This window comes from Colletes gigas, unplaced genomic scaffold (genome assembly GCF_013123115.1).
Source record: "Colletes gigas isolate AHSC1104 unplaced genomic scaffold, ASM1312311v1 Colletes_gigas_Sc00018, whole genome shotgun sequence".
Taxonomy (NCBI): domain Eukaryota; kingdom Metazoa; phylum Arthropoda; class Insecta; order Hymenoptera; family Colletidae; genus Colletes; species Colletes gigas.
Window position 1 is genome coordinate 6034003 of NW_025106647.1, and position 23374 is coordinate 6057376.

The window sequence follows — 23374 nt, forward strand, 5'->3', positions numbered from 1 at the left end:
AAATCGAACAGTTCACTTTTAATTCCCATGTTCACGGCAACAAACAATATTCGAACGAAATGTTTTTAAACGAGACGATAACAATATTACAAAATTTAAATTTCAATATATTTGAAAGCATTTAACATTCAGTGGTGCAAAACGAAGATCGGTCGAGTGCATTATCATAGATGATAATGCATTTGAAAAATAATCGATAAAACGTGGAATTGTTAGGATAATTAATTCAACAAGTTTACATTCATATCCACTTTTAGTCTTCATATTCACGATAACAAACGATATTGGAACGAAATATTTCTTAAAAGAGGTAATATTGATATTACATATAGCTTCGATGGTAAATAATAATTATTACGTGGCCAGAGAGAAAAGTTTCAGGACAAATCGAACAGTTCACTTTTAATTCCCATGTTCACGGCAACAAACAATATTCGAACGAAATGTTTTTAAAAGAGACGATAACAATATTACAAAATTTGAATTTCAATATATTTGAATGCATTTAACATTCAGTGGTGCAAAACGAAGATCGGTCGAGTGCATTATCATAGATGATAATGCATTTGAAAAATAATCGATAAACCGTGGAATTGTTAGGATAATTAATTCAACAAGTTTACATTCATATCCACTTTTAGTCTTCATATTCACGATAACAAACGATATTGGAACGAAATATTTCTTAAAAGAGGTAATATTGATATTACATATAGCTTCGATGGTAAATAATAATTATTACGTGGCCGGAGAGAAAAGTTTCAGGACAAATCGAACAGTTCACTTTTAATTCCCATGTTTACGGCAACGAACAATATTCGAACGAAATGTTTTTAAAAGAGACGATAACAATATTACAAAATTTGAATTTCAATATATTTGAAAGCATTTAACATTCAGTGGTGCAAAACGAAGATCGGTCGAGTGCATTATCATAGATGATAATGCATTTGAAAAATAATCGATAAAACGTGGAATTGTTAGGATAATTAATTCAACAAGTTTACATTCATATCCACTTTTAGTCTTCATATTCACGATAACAAACGATATTGGAACGAAATATTTCTTAAAAGAGGTAATATTGATATTACATATAGCTTCGATGGTAAATAATAATTATTACGTGGCCAGAGAGAAAAGTTTCAGGACAAATCGAACAGTTCACTTTTAATTCCCATGTTCACGGCAACAAACAATATTCGAACGAAATGTTTGTTAAAAGAGGCGATAACAATATTACAAAATTTGAATTTCAATATATTTGAAAGCATTTAACATTCAGTGGTGCAAAACGAAGATCGGTCGAGTGCATTATCATAGATGATAATGCATTTGAAAAATAATCGATAAACCGTGGAATTGTTAGGATAATTAATTCAACAAGTTTACATTCATATCCACTTTTAGTCTTCATATTCACGATAACAAACGATATTGGAACGAAATATTTCTTAAAAGAGGTAATATTGATATTACATATAGCTTCGATGGTAAATAATAATTATTACGTGTCCGGAGAGAAAAGTTTCAAGGCAAATCGAACAGTTCACTTTTAATTCCCATATTCACGACAACAAACAATATTCGAACGAAATGTTTGTTAAAAAAGGCGATAACAATATTACAAAATTTGAATTTCAATATATTTGAAAGCACTTAACATTCAGTGATGCAAAACAAAGATCGGTCGCGTGCACCAGAAAAAAAGTTTCCATCGTAACAAATAATTATTACGTGGCCAGGTAGAAAAGTTTCAAGGCAAATCGAACAGTTCACTTTTAATTCCCATATTCACGACAACAAACAATATTCGAACGAAATGTTTGTTAAAAAAGGCGATAACAATATTACAAAATTTGAATTTTAATATATTTGAAGGCATTTAACATTCAGTGGTGCAAAACAAAGATCGGTCGAGTGCGCCAGAAAAATAATAATTATTACGTGGCCAAAGTAAAAAAGTTTCATGGGTATCGTTACTTTGGGTATCTGTTCGAGGCCATGTGGCCCCTAAAATAATTATTTCCCATAACGGGCGATGAAAGGGTCGTTAGTGGGAGCGATGTCAAACGGATTAGAACGCTTCGGATCAATCGTTGCAAGAGAAACTGCACGCCGATTCAGGCGGCAAACTCGGTCTAGTTAGCTGGTAATTTAGATCGTGTACAAATCGAAGCCATCGTACGTGATTGCCGCGAAATTGATGGCATAACGAGCAGCTTTGCTCGATAGAAGGACCCCCTTCGATCGCTGGAATCCTCCTCGAGTACGAAAAGTTTCGATCGCTCGTGCGGATCACGAACGAACTTCGAACCGGTTCGAAGAGTGGTTACCCCCGTAATTCGAATATAATTTTTCGCGACAACTTCGGGGCGTCGTGGTTCGAAGCAACGACGAGAATGGAAGAGGAGACGAAGAGGATGGGGGGAAAGCCCCCCGTATAAAAGAGGGGGAAAAGAAACGGAGATCCGTCCGAAGCGGTTCGAGGACCGAAGTCGGACCGAAGGCTGTCAAGAAGTCGGTGGGAAGAGGCAAAAGAAAGCGGGGAATCTCGGGGATAAATGCTCGCGGTGGATGCGACTCGATGTCGTTTCTAGGTCGGCGTACCCGAAAGCCAGTGAAATTGAAGCTACCCCTCCGCGTCCCGGACTGCCTCTCCGCCCGCTTTGCCTTTCGATGAAAAATTATTCCTCGTCGGGGCACCCACGATAGTGCTCTCCGGGTAAATTGGGATAGCTGACGCGGCCGACGAACACGGAAACGCGCGAACTTTATCGAGACAACGGGAATTATTTCAAAACCTGGGAGACGGGAGACCCACAGCGTCGCGATTAGAGGTACCAGCCGGACAAAACTGTTCTTTTATGCGCGTCGATACATATTTTTTGTTTTATTCGGTATTCGACCCTTTGCACTATTTTCACGAGTCTGACTCGTGATGAAAATTTTAGGCCAAACTTGTATATCACGAGTCAGGCTCGTTGTTCAATTTCACGTCAAACATGAAAATCACGAGTCGAACTCATAAATATCGATATTCCGTCGATCGACATATCGTGTTTCAAGTTCCGATCATTCGGGCGTATGGGTATTCTTATGGTATTCTTCCGAATTTCAGAGTAGTGCAAGGGGTTAATATCTGTTTTTTTCTTTTATGAAAACTTTAAAATACGTTTTAAACAAAAAGAGCAGAGTAGTAACGTCGTAAATTAGTCTTCACGGCTTGTGAAACTAAATTCTTCGTGAATAATTGAAACAGTCAGCTCGAGATCACAGCGATCTTGTCATCGATGGAACAGTGAAAGTCCTCTAGCTTCGATCTTCGTCTCTTCTTGAATCATTTCAACTGCGCCAAATCTCTTTGAGCTTCGTTCTCGTCCTAGAGACGATGAAAATATCACGGATGGCCAAACCAAGAAAATGGGAAGAGCTTTCATCTTCCCTGGAACGAAGACAAAGCTCAAAGGGTCGAAATTTGGCACAGTTGAAGAAACTCAGAGAGAGACGAGGACTGGTACTGAGCAACGCGTGGACAGAAGACTTTCTGAAAACGATCCAACGTAGAATCGTTGAATCAGCTTCCTACGAGACTACTTAAAAATAGAATGGTGGAAAATTTCTTAACGATATACGAGATAAGAAATCATCTCTCTTCGTAAGAAATTTAAACTTAAGAAATAGAATAACGTATAAACAAATTTTCATTCGTTGCTAAACAGTGTAAGAAAAGAAATAAACGCTGAAAGATGAACTAAAAATCGTACGATGACTGTGATTTATTTTTTCGAATAATTCCAAGTAGTATTTGTATCGATAGAAAGCAATCTAGAAAGAAATCTAATTAATAAAAACTGAAAGGATAAAAGGAGGGTCGAAACAATCTCTGAGAAAGGTCATTGAAATGGATCAGAGGCAGCGACCTGAACATCGTTTACCGGACCATTGATTATTTTGTACGAGAAACAATTCTTTTAGCGCGCGGATGTTCTCTGCGACAAGAAACGAAGGAACTGTTTCTACGAATAGAACGGATAGTGAGACTTTCATGCCCGAGAAATAAATGGTCGAATTTTGTCTAATTTTCAGATGGTACGCACAAACTGGTTCCGAGCCAATGCTGGTACTCTCCGGACCAAGAACCAGATTGCTCGGTTCCGTCCTGGCCCTCGAAGCTGTGACGTTAGAAGATAGTGGAATTTATCGTTGCTCCGCGGCTAATCCCGGAGGCGAAGCCAGCGCCGAAATTCGGTAAAAATTAATTGCATGCACTTTTAAATAAAGATTACACAACGTGAAAGTCTTTATAAAAAAACCTTCGTTTCGTTTTGAATAAAATACCCTACGACAGTATCGTTCGCGAAATTATATGTTTCGTCCCTTGACAGAAGATAGTTTTAATTTATTTTAATTAAGTTTACGGAGGGGTGCGTAGCATAATACCCGAATGTAACTTTGGAGCTGAATTCAGCACAGAAGAGTAATAAGGAAAGTTTATGCAAACGTTTCTCCCATCTGACCTCCTTCCTAAATTATACAGCTGTTTTTATATCGAAGTTGTTTGCCCGTGTCGGTGTACACTATTGTTAGAAATTTTCAACGTGTATTTTCCTTACCGGTAATAAAGAGACAAGTGAACCGAAAATTGCTGTTACTCCGTTGTGCTTAAAAAAAAGTTGTCAATTTTCAAAAATTTCATTTCGGTCCGGACAAACAATCGCGAAACAATAAAGAGCTGGTTTTCTATAGTCTCGCTACGCCTTTTCAAACATTTCTGATTTAATTAAATACTTTAACCGTGGAGGAATAAAATATTAATACGGAATCGAGGCGCTCGGCTACTCGCAAATAAACAAAATAAACGTCAGTTTTCGCGCGAACAAACTTCAACGTTTCTATGTTTCGTTCAAAATTGTAGTTATTTGAAACTCGTAAATTATATTCTGAAAAGTATTGTTCTGTATGGGCATTGATGACTAAATTGAAAGGTAAATATCAGTAAACACAAATTTTTAATTCAACTAACGTGGGATATAAGATAATTAAAAAATATACAGGGTGTTCGGCCACCTCTAGCAAAAATTTTAATGAGCGATAGTAGAGGCCAAAATAAGACGAAAATCAAGAATACTAATTTGTTGATGGAAGCTTCGTTAAAAAGTTATTAACAATTAAATTCAAAAATTTCAAATCGTTCTGGAAAAATTATTTTCGGTTGCGGGGGTCAACTACAATCATTTTTGGTGAGTACACATACCTCCGAAATCCTATCTACTTTCGAGAAAAAAAATCGAGTAGGTGCTGAAATTTTTCGGCGAAAAAAAATTTTTCAAATCGTTTTAAAAAAATTATTTTCGGTTGCGGGGATCAATTACAATCATTTTTTATCATTACACATACCTCCGAAATCGTACGCACTTTCGAGAAAAAAATTCCTTACTGAAAATCCAATTAGGTGCCTAAATTTTTCAACGGAGAAAAAAAATTGCAAATCGTTGTGGAAAAATTATTTTCGGTTGCGGGGGTCAATTACAATCAGTTTTTGTCATTAGACATACCCACGAAATCCTGCCCACTTTCGAGAAAAAAAATAGAGAATGTGTGAAATTATTCGAGAAAATTAAAAAATTGCAAATCGTTGTGGAAAAATTATTTTCGGTTGTAGGGTTCAATTACAGTCATTTTTGGTGAATAGACATACCCCCGAAATCTTGCGCATTTTCGAGAAAAAAATTCAGTAAGAGCGACACTTTAAACGTTAATAACTTTTTAACGAAGCTTCCACCAACAAATTAGTATTCTTGATTTTCGTCTTATTTTGGACTCTACTATCGCTCATTAAAATTTTTGCTAGAGGTGGCCGAACACCCTGTATACAAGGCGTTCGGCCACCCTTGGGAAAAATTTTAATGGGCGATTCTAAAGGCCAGAATAAGATGAAAATCAAGAATACCGATTTGTTGATTGAGGCTTTGTTAAAAAGTTATTAACAAAATTATTAATAAAATTTTTTTTCTCACAAGTGCGTAGGATTTTGAGGGTATGTCTATTTACCAAAAATGCTTGTAATTGCCCCCTGCAACTGAAAATAATTTTTCCAAGACGATTCGAAATTCTTTTTTTCACCCAAAACTTTCAGCACTTACTCGAATTTTTTTCTCGAAACTACGTAGGATTCCGTGGATATGTCTATTCACCAAGAATGATTGTAATTGGCCCACGCAACTGAAAATAATTTTTCCAGACTGATTTGAAATTTTTTAATTTCGCCGAAAAAATTTCTGGTCGTTATGGAACATTAAACGTTAATAAGTTTTCAAGGAAGCCTCGATCAAAAAATTGGTGTTCTTGATTTTCGTCTTATTTTGGTCTCTAAAATCTCCCATTAATATTTTTCCCAGGGGTGGCCGAACACCCTGCATAATAAGTATTCTACTTTAGACACAGTGATCTATAAAGGGTTAAAATCTTAGAGACTCTTTATACAAGATGAATCGCTAGATATTGCCACCTCGATTTCCTAACGATATTGCAATTAAAATATCTTCAAAATATTTTTTTATTCTGACACAATAGATGAATGGTGCGATAAAAAAATATACGATCTGTTTGAAATTGGGGACTGTGATTTTGAGGATGTCGGTTAGGTGGATGGGTTCGCAAAAAATGAGTATGGTGCAAAATGTTGAACAAGGTCTTTAATTTGCAATTATTAACACGACGTTCAAATATAATCGACTCGTGAGAAATGAGCGGCTATTATGAGATCTTTAAGGAAATTATGATATCATTGATCGCCATTTCCTGATGAGTGTGAGAGATGAGAATAACTAATTTTATATGTTGGACAAATACATAACGCGTAAGCCTTTGAGCGTAAGCATTAATTAAAGAGTGCGAGTGAATTGCATGAAACAAGATCAAAGAACTTGAGAACAGAACAAACTTTAAAGCACACTTGTATAGAATTTCACGATCGCTGTTAGAACAAGACCGTGACAATGGCCGCGCTCTTGGTCACCACGAGGTTTTGACCGGCAGGCAAATGGAGGATCGGTGCGCGCGCATATCAATTATGTGCAAATGCCCAAAATCGGTTTTGGGCGCATCGCGCAGTGAGCGGGGCCAGCTATACTTCTCGAGCATAAAGCGTGCTCGAAAGGTGCTGCTGATGAGCGTCGTGGTGGCCAGAGAATGAGTTAATTCTTGAACACGATCCTATTTAAAAAAAAAATATTGATAACCCTCGTATGGGAACCATTCGATACGAAACATTTTTCGCAATGATAGCAATTACAAGTAGTAATAATATCTATTGACCGATCCTCTATATTTTATTCCCAAACTATTCTTCCGAAAGAGTCAGTAATATCGTACACGAGGATCGTTACGTTCGTTTGAGGAGAATCAGTTTGGTTACATGGACACTGAATTATTATAATAAAGTCAGCAGTAACGTCTTTGAACGGTCTTCGGGTAAGATCGGATAGGGACAAGTGTTTCCGCGAACCTTTTCGGTGTGCTGAACTCAACCCCGGAAATTAAGCTCCCGTTTCACGAGAGTCCCTGCACATTTCCCGGTCCGGGCTCGAGGTACATATAAAGGAACGTGTTCTTCAGGCTCATCGTTACTGCTCCGTTGCACGTGGAAGTGACCCCGCCGTTGCTCAGCGTCCATTTGGGCGGTAATGCCGAATTTAGATGCGAGGTCAGCACGCATCCGCAAGCAGGACCTCACTTTGTTACTTGGTACAAGGACGGTCGGCAGCTGCCGGGAACTGGTAGACAATCGGAATTATTGAGGCTCAACGGTATTGGCAGAGAAGATCGTGGAATGTACCAGTGTATAGTCAGACGGGCGGAAGGCGACACTGCACAATCCGCCGCCGAACTTCAATTGGGCGGTAAGCCAGATACGTTTCATCTTAGACTAGAAAACTAGATCGATTTTATTTAATATCTATTCGATAAGAATTTGTTTAATACCCCGTAAGAATTCTATCGCGATTGATACAAAATTACACGAGTCCTGTAACATTCAAACTTACGAGCCACGTTTTCATGCATTCAATTCTATATAGTATTTTTTTTTTTTTAAATTATTTTGCACTTTAATGCAATAGCTAACTAGTTACTTTGTCTCTGTGTGAATTATTTTTACCAAATTGGTAAATGGAAATCGACTTTCCTTTAACCCCTTGACATGCGACTTACAAGGAACCATCGCGAACGGTCCGGCTTCGATTTTAATGAAACTTTGTACACTTATAAAGCAGCCAAAAATAATCGACACGTATTTTTTTTTAGCTGCGGTAACTCGAGTTTAAGGGGTGAAACCACCCCTTGAAGTTTTGGCTCGAAACGGCTATCTCGAAAACGGAAAGACATACAAAAAAATTGTTAATGGGCGAGGTTGATGGTTTCTTATGTACAATAACATGGTATTAAAAAATTTAAAAAAATACAATTTGTTTATAACAAAAAAAAATTTATTAACTTAATTTTTCATTTTATTGAAATTTTCATAATGACAAAAAATGACGAGCATTTTATTCCAAATCCATTGGTATGCGATTTTTTAAAATTGCCTCCTACAGTTTTCAAGATTTTGATGATTTACATCTTGCGCGCACATCCATTATGGTAGTAGCCGTTCTAACTTTGATTTTAATGAAGCACTGTAGGCTTGCACTACTTCTAGAGGACAAAATCGGGAAAAATACAAGAATACCAATTTGTTGATGGAGGCTTCGTTAAGAAATTATTAACGTTTAAAGTTCCGCCCGTACTGAATTTTTTTCTCCGAAATGCCCAAGATTTCGGGGGAATGTGTAATGACCAAAAATGATTGTAATCGACCCCTGCAACCGAAAATAATTTTTTCAGAATGGTTTGAAATTTTTTAATTTTGTTAAAAAATTTCACACATTCTCGAATTTTTTTCTCAAAAGTGCGTAGGATTTCGGGGGTATATATATTGACCAAAAATGATTGAAATTGACTCCCGCAACTGAAAATAATTTTTTTAGAACGATTTGAAATTTTTTTTTTTCGCTGAATAATTTAGGCACCGACGCCCTGTCGATTTTTCTTAAAAATTCGGTTTTCATTTTTAATAATTTTGTTTGACGCCCTACAAAAAAGTTGGCCAATACTTTTTTGTAGGTACCTATGAACTCTACTTCAGAAAAAAGTTTCATTGAAATATATTCACTATTGTAGGAATTATGGCTGTTTGAAGATTGGACCATTTTTATGGGGTTTTTCTCATTTTGCGGGGTCAAGGATCAACTTTTTGCATATTTTTGCGATTTCTACGTATTCTTGATTAAAATACGCGTCGTTTGCATTTTTGAAAATTAAAATCCTTCAATCCGTTCAGAAGTTATGACATTTTAAAGATCCGCATTTTTCGGACAACATTTCTGGCCATAAATTACATTTTCGATTAGGAATTTTTTTCTCGAAAGTTCGTAGGATTTCGTGGGTATATGTATTGACCAAAAATGATTGTAATTGGCCCCCGCAACCGAAAATAATTTTTTCCTGGAGGATTTGAAATTTTTTAATTTAATTTCTTAATAACTTTTTAACGAAGGCTCAATCAACAAATTGATATTCTTGATTTTCGTCTTATTTTGGCCTCTAGAATCTCCCATTAAAATTTTTCCCAAGGGTGGCCGAACTTTTCCAAATCCATTGGTATGTAATATTTTAAAATTGCCTCTTACAGTTTTGCAGATTTTGATGATTGACATCTTGCGCGCACATCCATTATGGTAGTAGCCGTTCTAACTTTGATTTAGTACAAGCCTACAGTGCTTCATTAAAATCAAAGTTAGAACGGCTACTACCATAATGGATGTGCGCGCAAGATGTAAATCATCAAAATCTGCAAAACTGTAGGAGGCAATTTTAAAAAATCGCATACCAATGGATTTGGAATAAAATGCTCGTCATTTTTTGTCATTATGAAAATTTCAATAAAATGAAAAATTAAGTTAATAAATTTTTTTTTGTTATAAACAAATTGTATTTTTTAAAATTTTTTAACACCATGTTATTGTACATAAGAAACCATCAACCTCGCCCATTAACAATTTTTTTGTATGTCTTTCCGTTTTCGAGATAGCCGTTTCGAGCCAAAACTTCAAGGGGTGGTTTCACCCCTTAAACTCGAGTTACCGCAGCTATAAAAAAATACGTGTCGATTATTTTTGGCTGCTTTATAAGTGTACAAAGTTTCATCAAAATCGAAGCCGGACCGTTCGCGATGATTCCTTGTTAGTTCCAAATAATTTTTCAAACGTACACTATTCAATTGTTTAAATTTGTTCGTACAAGGAATGGTTACGAAAAAGAATAGATTTCTTTTACGAATACCTTGTGAATGTAAAAATGTGTTGATTTTAATAATTGTGAAACTTGACATCAAGAACTCGTGACCTGTCAGATTCGTCTTTGTATGACAAGGGGTTAAAGCATTTAAAGAATAAACTAATGGAGAGTTACATTAATTTTCAAATAGCGTTGACATATATTTATTAGTTTAAACCTGCGGAGGGCCCAATAATCCACTTGAGGGTTAAAAATTTCTTTCAGGCAACACGTTGCCTAAATCAAGTAGAATTGACGTGAATTAATTGTAACTGAACAAATTTATTAGAGCAAAATAAAATAAAATTAACTAACTCTATCAGAATCGTGTTAAAGGAACCGAAAATTTGCAAAGCATCACTCAGAATCGACTCCTGCACATTTTGGTTGTTTTTGGACTTCATCGTAATAAATTGCATCGTAAATAAAATCTAAACCCGGAAATTATTAAAAACCAACGTTCCACGTTTCGGGTTTGGAAATACAATAGATAAGATTCGCGATAAAGATAAGTAAATAAGAACTCTGTCGAACCGCGTTCGAATGTATCTTGGCTCGCGAAACACGGAAGCACGAGAATGCACAAACGTGCCGCGGTTCCGTTCGATCCAATTCATACGATCTCAATTACTGAATTCCACGTACTCAGCTTCATTTCGACTACGACTGCACAAAGGAAAATTACATGGAAAGTTGCCGTGCAGTTTCGATCGGAATTGCAGATGAGAAGGGGTGGTTTTCCAATAGGTCCATGCACACGTATAAATTCACTTTTCCCGGGCGCTACCCACCTTCGCCAAAGCACAAAGCGAATTAGGTCACTCGCGAAGATTCATTTTCCGTTGCCTTCTCGACGGTTACGCGCGAACCTGCGACCCGTACAATTAAAACACGAATACGAAGTGCCATCGACGAACAAAACGCCACGGAACGATTCAACGAAGCATGAACACACCGACATAGTACTCGAATTATATCGATGTATTACGAAAATTCCAATTATTGCACGGAGTGGATAAATTACTAAACCACTTTCGCTTTAGAGGGTTTTTGTACTATTTACAGCAATGTTCAGACAACTTTAAATTTTCGGGATAATTGCAACTATCGAGACACTGGTAAATACTTCGAACAGTATTTTCTTTTTTTTTCATAAATGAAATTATGTAGTATTATATTTTCTTAATTTCTTATAGACCTTTCCTATATAGTCTCTCCATTTTATTATCTATGAATGCACAGGGAAGGGGATGATTTTGTATCGAAGAAAATAAATTGAAAATCTGTGGAGTAAATTCGTTCCATAGGAGACTTTGTTTCCGAGAAAATCTTAAAATTTTAAAACTCATCGAGGACCAATGCCAGGCACTCTGCTATCCCCGGTACGCAAACGTGTATCAACACGATCTTAAAACTCTCTTTCGCAGTAAAATTTACGAAGATCTATTTACATGCACAAAGATCCATAACTTCGTTAATTTTCAGTATTCAAACGTAAGGTTTTACAGACACATTTCTCAAATAATACCCCATAAGAAAATGCAAAAAAAAAGAAATCTTTTGAAAGTAAAGTTGATAAGAATTACCCATGATACAGCCCCAATAAAATTGGGAGTCCACTCGGGGGGGTTGAAAGTCCCTGGTTCCATCGATCTCCGGAGGAGATAACCTGGATGGGTCCTCGAGATACTTTCGTCGAATCGATAAGCCCCCTGTAAGGGTGCAGAGGTGTCAAAAGTGACACAATAGAGGGCACGAAAGCGACGGGGGGGGGATCGGGATCGGTAGTCAGCTTTACCGATCGCATTACGGGGAACTCGATTACCGTGGAAAGAGCAAGTCGACCACGTGGCCCGTTACGTCGAGTGCGGGGGCGCCGCTTTGAAGTGGAGGAGGCTTCTTTTACGGCGCTTTAGCTCTTCTCAATCCACCCACAGCCCCGTTCGTCGCAGTCGTTGCCCCCCTACCCGCTCTTTGGTAACCGCTACGGGCGCGTTGTCTCTCTCGCCCGTTTGCCCTATATCTGAACCGCCCACCTATGGATGAGGAGCTCCGTATGAAAGAGGAACGTCCCCCGCTGACGTGGAACGCGGGGTAGGGGGGGTCGAAGCCCAGCCAGAGGGCCTTTGAAACAACAATGAAGTTAGCGTCTCTCGCTCGTCAGCGTCGGTAATGCACGGAATTTACGTCAAAGGGAATTCGAGCAAGCGGCGCGGCGGTAAGGACGTACCGTGGCCTGGAAAGAGAAACGGAGAGGGAGAACGACCCGGCTCGTTGCAATTTCGCGACCAGCAAAGAGCTAAAGGGAGGGAAGGGGAACAAGCTAGCCTCTAATGCCGCGAACCAAGGGGCTAACGGCGTTGGGGCGGGAGAAAAAAAAAAGAAACGTCGACGTGAGAGAGAGGGAGGGCCTCGAACCGTATCGGTGAAAACGAGAATCGCGTTCTCGATATTCTTGAAACGATAGAGCCTTTCGAACCGTCCGCTGTCGAGCCAGGGAACGGATGGAAGGACCGTGCGCGAATTTACGTATATTTATAACACGCGAGAGAAGCACCGAGTATTACGTTCCCGTGGAAATTACGAGGCGCATTATGAAATTTCTACCCCCGTTCGCTGACGTGTTTTCTACGCGAACGATGATTCATGTTGCCGAGGATATGCTAGGGTTCTTGGAATTTTTCTGAAATTTCACGCTAAATACGTAACTCCTGTTTAAAAAGAGATTTTTTTGAAGAATATAATTTGAGAAATTTGTCTGCAAAATCTTGTAGAATATCCCCTTAGTTTCTGAACGAGGAACCCTTTAATTTTACGTAATGTATGTGGACAGATTATTTATCGAAGATATACCACACATCAAAAAGTATGCAAAATAAAGAACACTACACTAACGTCCTAAAATATGACGTGTCTGGCCATTTATTTACTATTTTTACTTGGTGCTTCTCACTATCGTTTACTCCTTCACGCACAGAAATTGGCCAATCTTTCTTTTCTGTCTGCCAACTAATGCCCATCACGGAATTTATTCCTACGAGTCTCAAAGAATCAAAAATTACTATCCAAAGAAATTAATCAGATAAATTTGACCAAGTACTACATCTTATTTTTCCAAAGTTTTCGCTTATTTTTTATAATTTTCCCATCGCCTCCCAGATAAATAATTATTAATTTCGGATTCCCTGCGACTCGTAGAAACATATCCTTTAAAGTTATTCGTTACCAGTCAGGTCCAAAAGTGGTTAATTGTCTGACATTGTCTTTTTTAAACTCGATTTTCTCGAAAACGAAGCCTCGAACGAAAAGACTGTATCCCTTCTTGTCGACTTATATTTTCATAAAGAATCACGACGAGAAAAGAAGGAATTAAAAATACCAAAAAATATCAAGGGAGTAAAACACGTTGGACCAATGGTGTTTGATATTTTCGAGACCACGGGATGCTTTTGGCTACAATCAAAATTTAGGAAACAGCTACCGTTAAGACCCAGTGTATTTCCTTCGAAAATACAAGTTGCATCTTGTCTGCATTCTAAATTGCGCGCAGTGCATTTACGTTAAAGTTCACTCGAGCGTAGTTTCATAGCTAGTACGCTGCTTTCATAATTCGAGTAACGCTCGTAACAAGTTTGCGAAACACTAGCGCTCCGGGGATCGTCGATTAAGAACCACTGCGTTGGAGCAAAAACCATTAACGATAAGTCTTATTTTGTATGAAAAAAAAAAAATATGAAGTAAATTATCTTTTCGGTGGAAGAAAATTGAATTGGTTGAAAATCAATTCCTAAATACAATGGCCTGTCTTCTTCCGATCGCTGATCGTATTTCTTACTTCAGTTTTCTATCTAAAAAGAACCTCGTGAATTAGCCTAAATTGTACCATTTGTAAGCGAAGTATAGAGGAAACAAATACTGCGGCGTAGGTTAAAAATCAATGAATACTAAAATATTCTTGACGGAATTTCTGATACAAGTAACGCTCGAAATATTGTCCGTTCCGCTCGATAGAAATGCGTAATTGGTTAATGACTGACAATGAGTGACACAAATTGACGCGTATTCGCATCATTATATACGCCATTACAACATATAATTCTATAACTACGGAAGCCCCACAACGTACTCATTCATTAACCGATTTGCATTACATCGAGCATTACAAACAATATTTCGGGCATCGTTTGCGCTAGAAATCGTATCAAAAATATCCTGGTAATTATTGATTTTCTCTACACTCTATCGTACTGCGGAGTTGAACATTGTTTAACCGTATCGTCGACTTCGGATTCGTTGTTTTATTTTCAATTAGATCGTGATATACGAAATATCGGTTCAATGGAGGCGTCACTAATACTCTAAAGGGAACTAGTGGAGTAAGATACACGTCAAACTGTCAGGAAACTCACAGGATAGATTGGCACGAGTGCATAGTAGTTTCCAAACGCACAGGAGAAATTGATTTAGTCGAGAAGCTTGAAAAGTGGGTTCCAACCGAAGCTCAATGAGAATCGAAACAATCCTTGGATCCGGATAGTTTATATCAAAATAAAATGTAGACGCTTCTACAAATAAAAATAAAATCTCAAAGTTTTCCTGCATCATCCTGAAACGCGATGCTTTTTAAATTCTCATTCGATTTCTCATTCTTTAAAGTCCTTTGAACGATTATTAAATTACAGTACATTCACGGTATTCACATATCATCCTGTTCAATCTTAAATAAATTGAACAACCCTCGACGAAACCACATCGTTTTCTTCCATTATCTTTGCAATTCCGCTTCAATTCCTCCTCGACAACCCCTAACGAGTTATTTATTCCTTCTTTTCAACTTTTCATTCTTGCTAGCAAAGTGTTCCAACGTCTTTCGCGAGGTTACATCTCCTTTCGTATTTCCACAGTACCTGTTACCTTTTTTTTCGCTTCCTTCTCTCAATCTTGCTATTATTCACATCTTTCTTCCTTTGTCGCAACTCCTCCGTCTTTAAATATCTTAGTAGGTCAACGACCCTCGCGTCCTTGTACTTCCCCTATCCTGTACGTACTATCCAACTCTCAGTACGTTCCGGTTTCACGATTCCACCGCCATCAACGTCTTTATCCGTCTCTGCCCCAATCTGTCTACCACGGTGACCAAGTACACGTATCTCCTGAAATAATTCACTTCTCTTCGTTCCTCCTTTTCCAACTTTTCCCTTTCCAGCTTCCCTTCATACATTACTATCCTTTTACGAGTCTTCGTTCTTATCTCGTCTCTTTTTAACTGAACGGTGCCCCGACATCGATCTATCCATCCCCATTATCCATCTTAAATATCTGACACGCGCCTTTTCCATAACCGTCTCACTCCTTCCCATCTCCGCCACCATCCCCCCACCCCCCACGTACATCAATTTGCTCTTAACTATTGCATCAAATAATTTTATCCTTCGCTTTATGTTCACCCTCGGCTCCCTATCCCCTAAGCTCCTTATATACCTCACTGTCACCCTCGCTGTTTTCGTTCTATCTCGTTCCTCTCTGTCATTTCTCATCGTCGTAACTTCACGCTGCGCGACGAAACTATTTTTCTCGCAAATATCTTTCAGACACCTTCGCTAGACACAGCGAGACACAAGCTTACGGAATTCGTATTTGAAGTAAGGCGGAAACGAATTTAATTTACGAAATACAAATATAGATTTCGTATTCATGGACAATTAATTATGGAAATTTTTGCTGTTGCGTTAACTATCGACGATTCAGAAGCATTTCAAGTTAAATATTTTCACGACGAGCATAGAATAAAAGATATTTAAATATCTTCAACCAACGAAATAAATATTCTCGAATTTTTCTTATGCACTCGTCCAATTTGTACTATTTCAATTTATAATTTAAGAAACTACGGATGGCTAACTAATTTTCACGCAACTTTTAAATAAATATTTATTTTTTATTGAAAATCGTAAATTGATTTGTTGAAATTTTATGAGCGACAATATCTACTATGTATAATCTATATTCTCTTGTTCCTTACATATTACATCTTCCGTACTAAAGGATTTTTTAACAAAGAATAATAATAAATTCATAGATATATTTTTGGAATAATAAGATAGCGAATTTATCCTTTATCCTTTATCCTAAAATTTTACCCCTGGTAAAAATTTTAATGAGAGATTCTAGACCCCAAAATAAAATAAAAATCAAGGATACTAATTTGTTGAATGAGGCTTCGTTAAAAAGTTACAGAAACATTTTCAGTAAAGAATTTTTTTCTCGGAAATACGTAGGATTTCGGGGGTATGTGTATTCACCAAAACTGATTGTAATTGACCCCCGCAACAGAAAATAATTTTTTTAGAACGATTTGAAATTTTTTAATTTAATACTTTTAATACAGGGGAATGATTCATTCATGGTCAGACATTGTAGTTTCGGTAAAGAATTTTTTTTGCAAAATTGTGTAGGATTTCTGGGGTATGTCTATTCACCAAAAATGATTGTTATTGACTCCCGCAACTAAAAATAATTTTTTCAGAATGATTTGAAATTTTTTAATTTAATTATTTAATAACTTGTTAACGGAGGCTCAATCAAGAAATTGATATTCTTGATTTTCGTCTTATTTTTGCCTCTAGAATCTCCCATTAAAATTTCCACCAGGGGTGGCCGAACACCCTGTATATTTGATATTTGATATAACAAGCGTTATTTTAAGTTGAAAAACGAGCTCTTTCGATGAGAAAAAGAGAAATTCCCGTTACTTTATCGCGCGATTCAGTTTCACCAAAGTCCAAAGACGAGTTTTTTCGTATCGTCGATCGCACGGAGGTATCGAGACGAGGTTCATCAATTTCCTCACGGTTCCGCGAGCATCGTCCGCGAGGAGTACCCCCCTATATACCACCTAGACGAAAGCATTCCAAGCTATCTCTTCCTCCCCCCCTCTCGTCAGTCTCCCTCGACTTATAAACGACGGAACTGTCCTTTGTAACGCGACGCCCGAGCATTTTTAATGACGACGAAATCGACACTTTTAATTATGAAAAAGTCCCTCGTCGGAGGAGCCGCGCTTCGATCTTGGACTTTTCGTGCCTTTGCCATCCAACGGTACTTTCCCCTCTTTCTTTCGACGCCCGGCGACGCCTCGCCTCCGTCGTCCTCGTTCCCTTCGTCGTGTCGCCGAGATAGAAACATCGGGAGAAAAAAAATATTCACCGCGCTTCCGTCGCAGCGAGCCCATTGTCTTTCGTTTTCTATCGCGATGCGCGGCAGGCGTGGCGGCTTTCAGAATCAAGAATCTCCCGTGGTCTTTCACGCTCTTGCCTCTTGTTCTTTCCTCCACCCCGCCCCGACCAGCGGGGGTTTCTACTTTCGTTGATATCCCGTCCGCGACGCCGGAGCGTATCGTTCTTAACGAGATGGATTCGATTGCGTCGCGGTCATTGTACGATGCGAATGGCCGGGATTGATCACCGACTTTTCATTCTCTACTTTTTCTTTCCACCCCCTCCCCACGCCCTTTTCATCCGCGACCCGAATGGGAACGAGACTGATCGAAGCTTCCAGCGGACCGCGGACACCGCTAAAAAAGATTCCTTCCGATGCTCGTACGGTGTCCGGCGAGCTGGCCTTTGAACCACGCGTGGAAAATATGAGCACGCGTCGAGGTACCGTTGGGACTGTTTTTTTGATTTATCGAGGTGGTAATTGTTTTTTGTTTCTAGACGCACCACCCGTGCTGCTGTATTCGTTCATCGAGCAGACGCTGCAACCTGGACCCGCAGTATCTTTGAAATGTTCAGCCGCAGGGAACCCTACGCCTCAGGTTTCTTGGGCCCTGGACGGTTTTCCCCTGCCAACCAACGGAAGGTAGGCGTCCTTTAATTATGTCTAAACCGAGAAATAGCCCCTTTACGAGACCAACTGTAAGGATTGATTATAAAAATAGTCTACAATGACGAGTCTGACTCGTTGCACGTACTTGATGTTGTATACTTTCTTAAACTCTTTGGCGAATTTTTTGTAAATAAACTATATCACCATACGCGGTAGAATTTACAGGGTTTATTTATGCATGTTTCAGTGATATTTTAAAATTTTGTGAGTGGAAAGCAATCGAAATTGGTGGCGCTGCATATTCTCGAGCAGAGTTGCGTTTAAAAAAGGTCGTTTCACGGTGTTCGTTTGAAATGAAAAACTGTGAAACATTCCTAATTAGTATGAGCTTGACTATACCTGGTGCCAGAACAAAAGAAAACTATCGATAGTTAAAGAAATGGTAACACTTTGAAGTTTGATAATCGATATTTTTATTTTTCTTTTAAATTCCCGGGGCCTAAAGGAAGACAAAAAATAAAAATATTGAATTGATATCTAGTACGAGCTATAGCCATACATGTACTAAACGTGCACCTAGAATTTCAAACCAACTGGTCGAGTAGATTTTTAGATATCATGAACACTATTCTGGTAAACAAAGTTTCGTTAATTGCAGGAACTCAGGCAAAAGGTTTCGCAGATATATTTCTCAAACCATATTCTTTAAAAAAATGCAAAATAAAAGAAATCGATTTTACCAAAAGTTCGCCCCAGAGTACTCCCTTAAAATCAAAACGTGTTTAAAATAAATTTTGTTTTCGCGACCATTGTAGGAAGAAACTTAAACAAAATTAAATAGTATACGTTTGAGAAATGATTTAAAATTAAATCGTACGTCAAGGAATTAAACTGTACGTTTCGAAACGACTCGGGAATATTCTAGAAACGAGTAATTCGTCTTCGATGTCGAGCTGTGCAAGTTTAATTTATTTATGTAGCTAATAAAGAAATTGAAGCGATGGTAAAGGGGGAACTACGCGGGGCGGAGTAACGCGCAAGATTCCGGACAAATTGCCGCCATAAAAGCTTAATCCTCGCAATGAAAGTCTAACGGGTAAACATCTTTATATCCGACAGTGAAGGAAACGTCGAAATCAACGAGTCGAAAGACCTCCGTTCGTTGGTTCCGATGGTCGCGGAAACGCGGTACGACCATAATTCACAAAGGATCGTTTTAACGCGTGCTCGATACCTCGTAATTAAAACGCAATCTCCCGTCGGTGATTGTCGCTGCCGCATCTGCAGCGAGCCAATTTCAATTTCAAGTGCAATACCCAGGCAAGGTGGTGGAATATTTATTGCGACGGGCCGTTGGAGTGCCGGCGTTCGTCGAGAATGGAAAAGGCGTGGGAAGGGTGGACACGAGGATATGACGACACGGAGGCTCTCGTACGTGTTTAACGACTGATAGACATAAAAGACGTCCTGTGATTCTTCGACGGGGCCGTTTTATCGCTCTCGACCATTTCCATCCCTCGCGACGGAAAATGATCCTTTGCTCTTGTCCGTTCCGTGGCTCGAATCGTCCTTCGAGAACCTTTTCCGCTTTATTCTTATACAATAGACATATTATGCTTGAATTTTTTTAAATTTCCTCGAAAATCAAATTTTAAAATTATAAATTTCGAGCCTCGGTATTTCTATATTGTTTATATATGAGCTCTCTATCTCGACTGTGAAAATATCATTATATTTTCTCTGGTACGCTAATGGATTTTCGTACGGTAAATGAATAAATATCTTATTGCTGTTCGGGAGCGAATCTTTAGCCATTGTATTAATGTATCTGTAGCTCATATTGAACAGCTGTTTGTCAAAGTATATTACGGATTTAAATCTATTGTTATTGGTGCTGTTTACATGCCGCCGGGCACCGTTCCATCTATTTACGAGGCTCATGGCTTGACGGTTGAGGAAGTTATTCTTTCAAATAATAACTCGGATATTATTATTGCTGGCGATTATAATTTATCTCGTTCGCGAATATTTAATGTTCAGGATGGACTATTGACTCACTCTTCTATAGGTTTTTGTCCCTCTGAAAAGCAATCTGAAGTTATCTGTAACTATTTTAATCTTTTTAATTTATATCAAATTAATCCCTCCTCCTCATCCGAATATCTACTTGACCTCGTCTTTTCGTCATCAAATAGTGCTGTGATTTCACCAGCATCTGAACCTTTCGTACCTCCTGACTCTTATCATCCTCCTCTGGATATTGCTCTTCCCTTACCTCGCTCTTTTCAATCCGCTTCTTCATTCATTGTCAAAAAACTTTTTCATAAAGCTAATTACCAGGAAATAAATTATTATCTCTCCACAATAGACTGGGATGGTATCATAAGTGGTTTATCCGTAGATGATTCTGTAGATTTTTTATATCAACAGCTCAAATTTGTGATTGATAATTTTGTTCCATCTACCACATACCAAACTTCTTTATATCCTTCCTGGTTTTCTAGTGAACTTATCTCCCTTATTAAACGTAAAAAAGCATTCCACAGACGTTTTAAATTCACCAAATCCTACGAAGACTACCTAATGTTTTCCAATGTTAGATCGAAATGTAAAAGTCTTTCGATATACTGCTGGAATAAACACGTTACGCGCGCCGAATCATTCATTCCCCTAAATCTAAAATCGTTTTGGAATTTTATCAATTCGTTAAAGAGATCTAAATCACCTGCCTCTTGTTATATTTATAAGGATAATATATTGAAGGACAATTTATCGGTGGCGAATGCCTTTGCTGAATTTTTTGAATCAGTATACACACGGGATACTGTCCACAGTAATTCTACTGATTTCGAATACCCCTCTAATATAAATATTTCGAACCTTTCACTCGATATTAGTGAAATATTCACATGTATTAATGAACTCAAGAATAATTGTGATCCAGGATATGATAATATTCCTCCTATATTTTTTAAATCATGTGTTTTTATCATGTCTAGGGTCCTATGGTTGATATTTAATAAATCTTTATCTGCTGGCATCTTTCCTAAATTATGGAAGTTATGTTTAATTAAGCCTATTCCTAAATCTAATAACGCAACGTCAATATCAAACTTTAGACCTATTAGTACTCAAAATGTCATGCCTAAGATTATGGAAAACTTAATTAGTCGTAAACTATCATTTCTTTGCAAAGACATCATCATTGATGAGCAGCATGGATTCGTAAGCGGTAGATCGACTGTGACTAACCTTGTGGAGTACCATTACTATTTAACTAACTGTATTTATAAAGGCATGCAGGTTGATACTGTTTATACTGATTTTTCTAAAGCTTTAGATTCTATTAATCACTCAATCTTAATGTCCAAATTAAAGGCATTAGGAATAAACAGCTGTATGCTCTCTTGGCTATCCAGCTTTTTATCAGACAGAGTTCAAATAGTTAAATTCAATAATAACTACTCTAGAGAAATTAATGTTACATCTGGTGTTCCACAAGGTTCACATTTGGGGCCTCTTCTATTTATAATATATATTAATGACATCTCTAAGGTATTCCATCAGTCTAAATTTTTATTATATGCTGATGACCTTAAGATATTTAAATGCATTTATAATCAGCAAAGTGCTCAATCACTTCAAGATGACCTTTACAGGCTTCAGAATTGGTGCTCATTAAATAAATTGTCCCTCAATTTAGATAAGTGTCATACTGTTAAGTTTAGTAATAAGAAAAATAATATCGTTTATAATTATACTTTAAATGGAACCGTGCTAACCTCTCTTAATCATGTTAAAGATCTTGGAATAACTTTCTCCTCTAATTTATCCTTTAAAATTCACTACGAAAAAATTACTTCGCAAAGTCTCCGCTCTTTGGGACTGATTCATAGGGTTTCCAAATATTTTATCAAAACCAAAACACTTAAAATTTTATATTGTGCCTTGACGAGACCTATTCTAGAATATGGCAGCATAATTTGGTCTCCTTATCACAAAACATACATAAACAGCATTGAGGGAGTTCAACACAAATTTCTTCGTCTTGTTGCTAGACATAGTGGGAGTCCCATGCCTCTTGAGTCTCATAATTACGATGGCTTACTTATTAATACTAATCTCCAAACACTGCATAATAGAACAAGAATCGCAGATATTTTATTTGTAAGTAAGCTAATCAAAGGTCACATTTCGTCTTCAACAATTATTCAATTGTTTCCGTTGTATGTACCGTCTAGATATTTAAGAAATCACTTTCTTTTTTACCCTGAAACTTACCGCACAACGTTTGGATCTCAGAATTGTGTAAACAGAATGATTACTAATGTAAATTTCGCACACACAAAAACAGATTTAATTGAACAATCATTAGAAAGTCTAAAACTATCCTTGCAACGTATTGTAAATTAATTTATTCTTGTTACGTTCACTAAGCGATAATGTTTGACTATGTAAAATCCACATCTGTAGTTCCTTAGATATTACATCGTTGTACTAAAGGGTTTAATTACCCGTTAATAAATGAATAATAATAATAATAATAAAAATATCGTCGATGCTGGATGCTATAAATACGATCTAATACCGAAAGAACGAAATATCATGCGATGCATCGAATGTAATTTTATTCATTTTAATTCATATTCATTCAATTTTCTTAATCCCTATACGAAAGTATTAACGTATACATGAAATAGCTCGAGAGTTGTAATTTATATATTATAGAAAGAAATCGGATAAACGGACTTCTATACGAGTATCTAAAGAATGCAGAAATAACGGAGAAATATTTACTACTGGGAATATGATTAAAATTGTCAAACATGAAATTTTATAATTAAAAACCACCAGTCTGCGACGTGTAGCAAATTGAACATCGAACATTGCTTGTTCGCTGAAAGCAGAATTACCTGTTAATTTTCGAACTTTGATTCATTAATAACTATGATTGAAATTTGGTTCTCGGAACCAGCGCCGATTAAAGGCTATTAAACACGGCTTTCCGTTATAACTACGACCACCACAGATTTTGAATTTTGAAGTCGAATGACATTTTCTACATGCAATTAATTTCTTTGAAAATTTTTTACAAATCACACGACTTTTCAACACGAGAGTTTCTCCTGCCTCTTAACCCATCTTTAAATCTGACAAAAATTGTAAAAAT

General features: G+C 37.5%; 1 protein-coding gene across 1 annotated transcript in view; it reads left to right on the forward strand.

Moving 5' to 3' along the window:
* LOC122400497 (Down syndrome cell adhesion molecule-like protein Dscam2) overlaps positions 1 to 23374 on the forward strand; it is a 64886-nt gene that overhangs the window by 23211 nt on the left and 18301 nt on the right. Inside the window, exons 5-7 of the mRNA XM_043402009.1 lie at positions 4090 to 4251; positions 7621 to 7904; positions 18093 to 18237. Coding sequence (XP_043257944.1) covers positions 4090 to 4251; positions 7621 to 7904; positions 18093 to 18237 — 591 coding nt within the window. The remainder of the gene's footprint in view (positions 1 to 4089; positions 4252 to 7620; positions 7905 to 18092; positions 18238 to 23374) is intronic.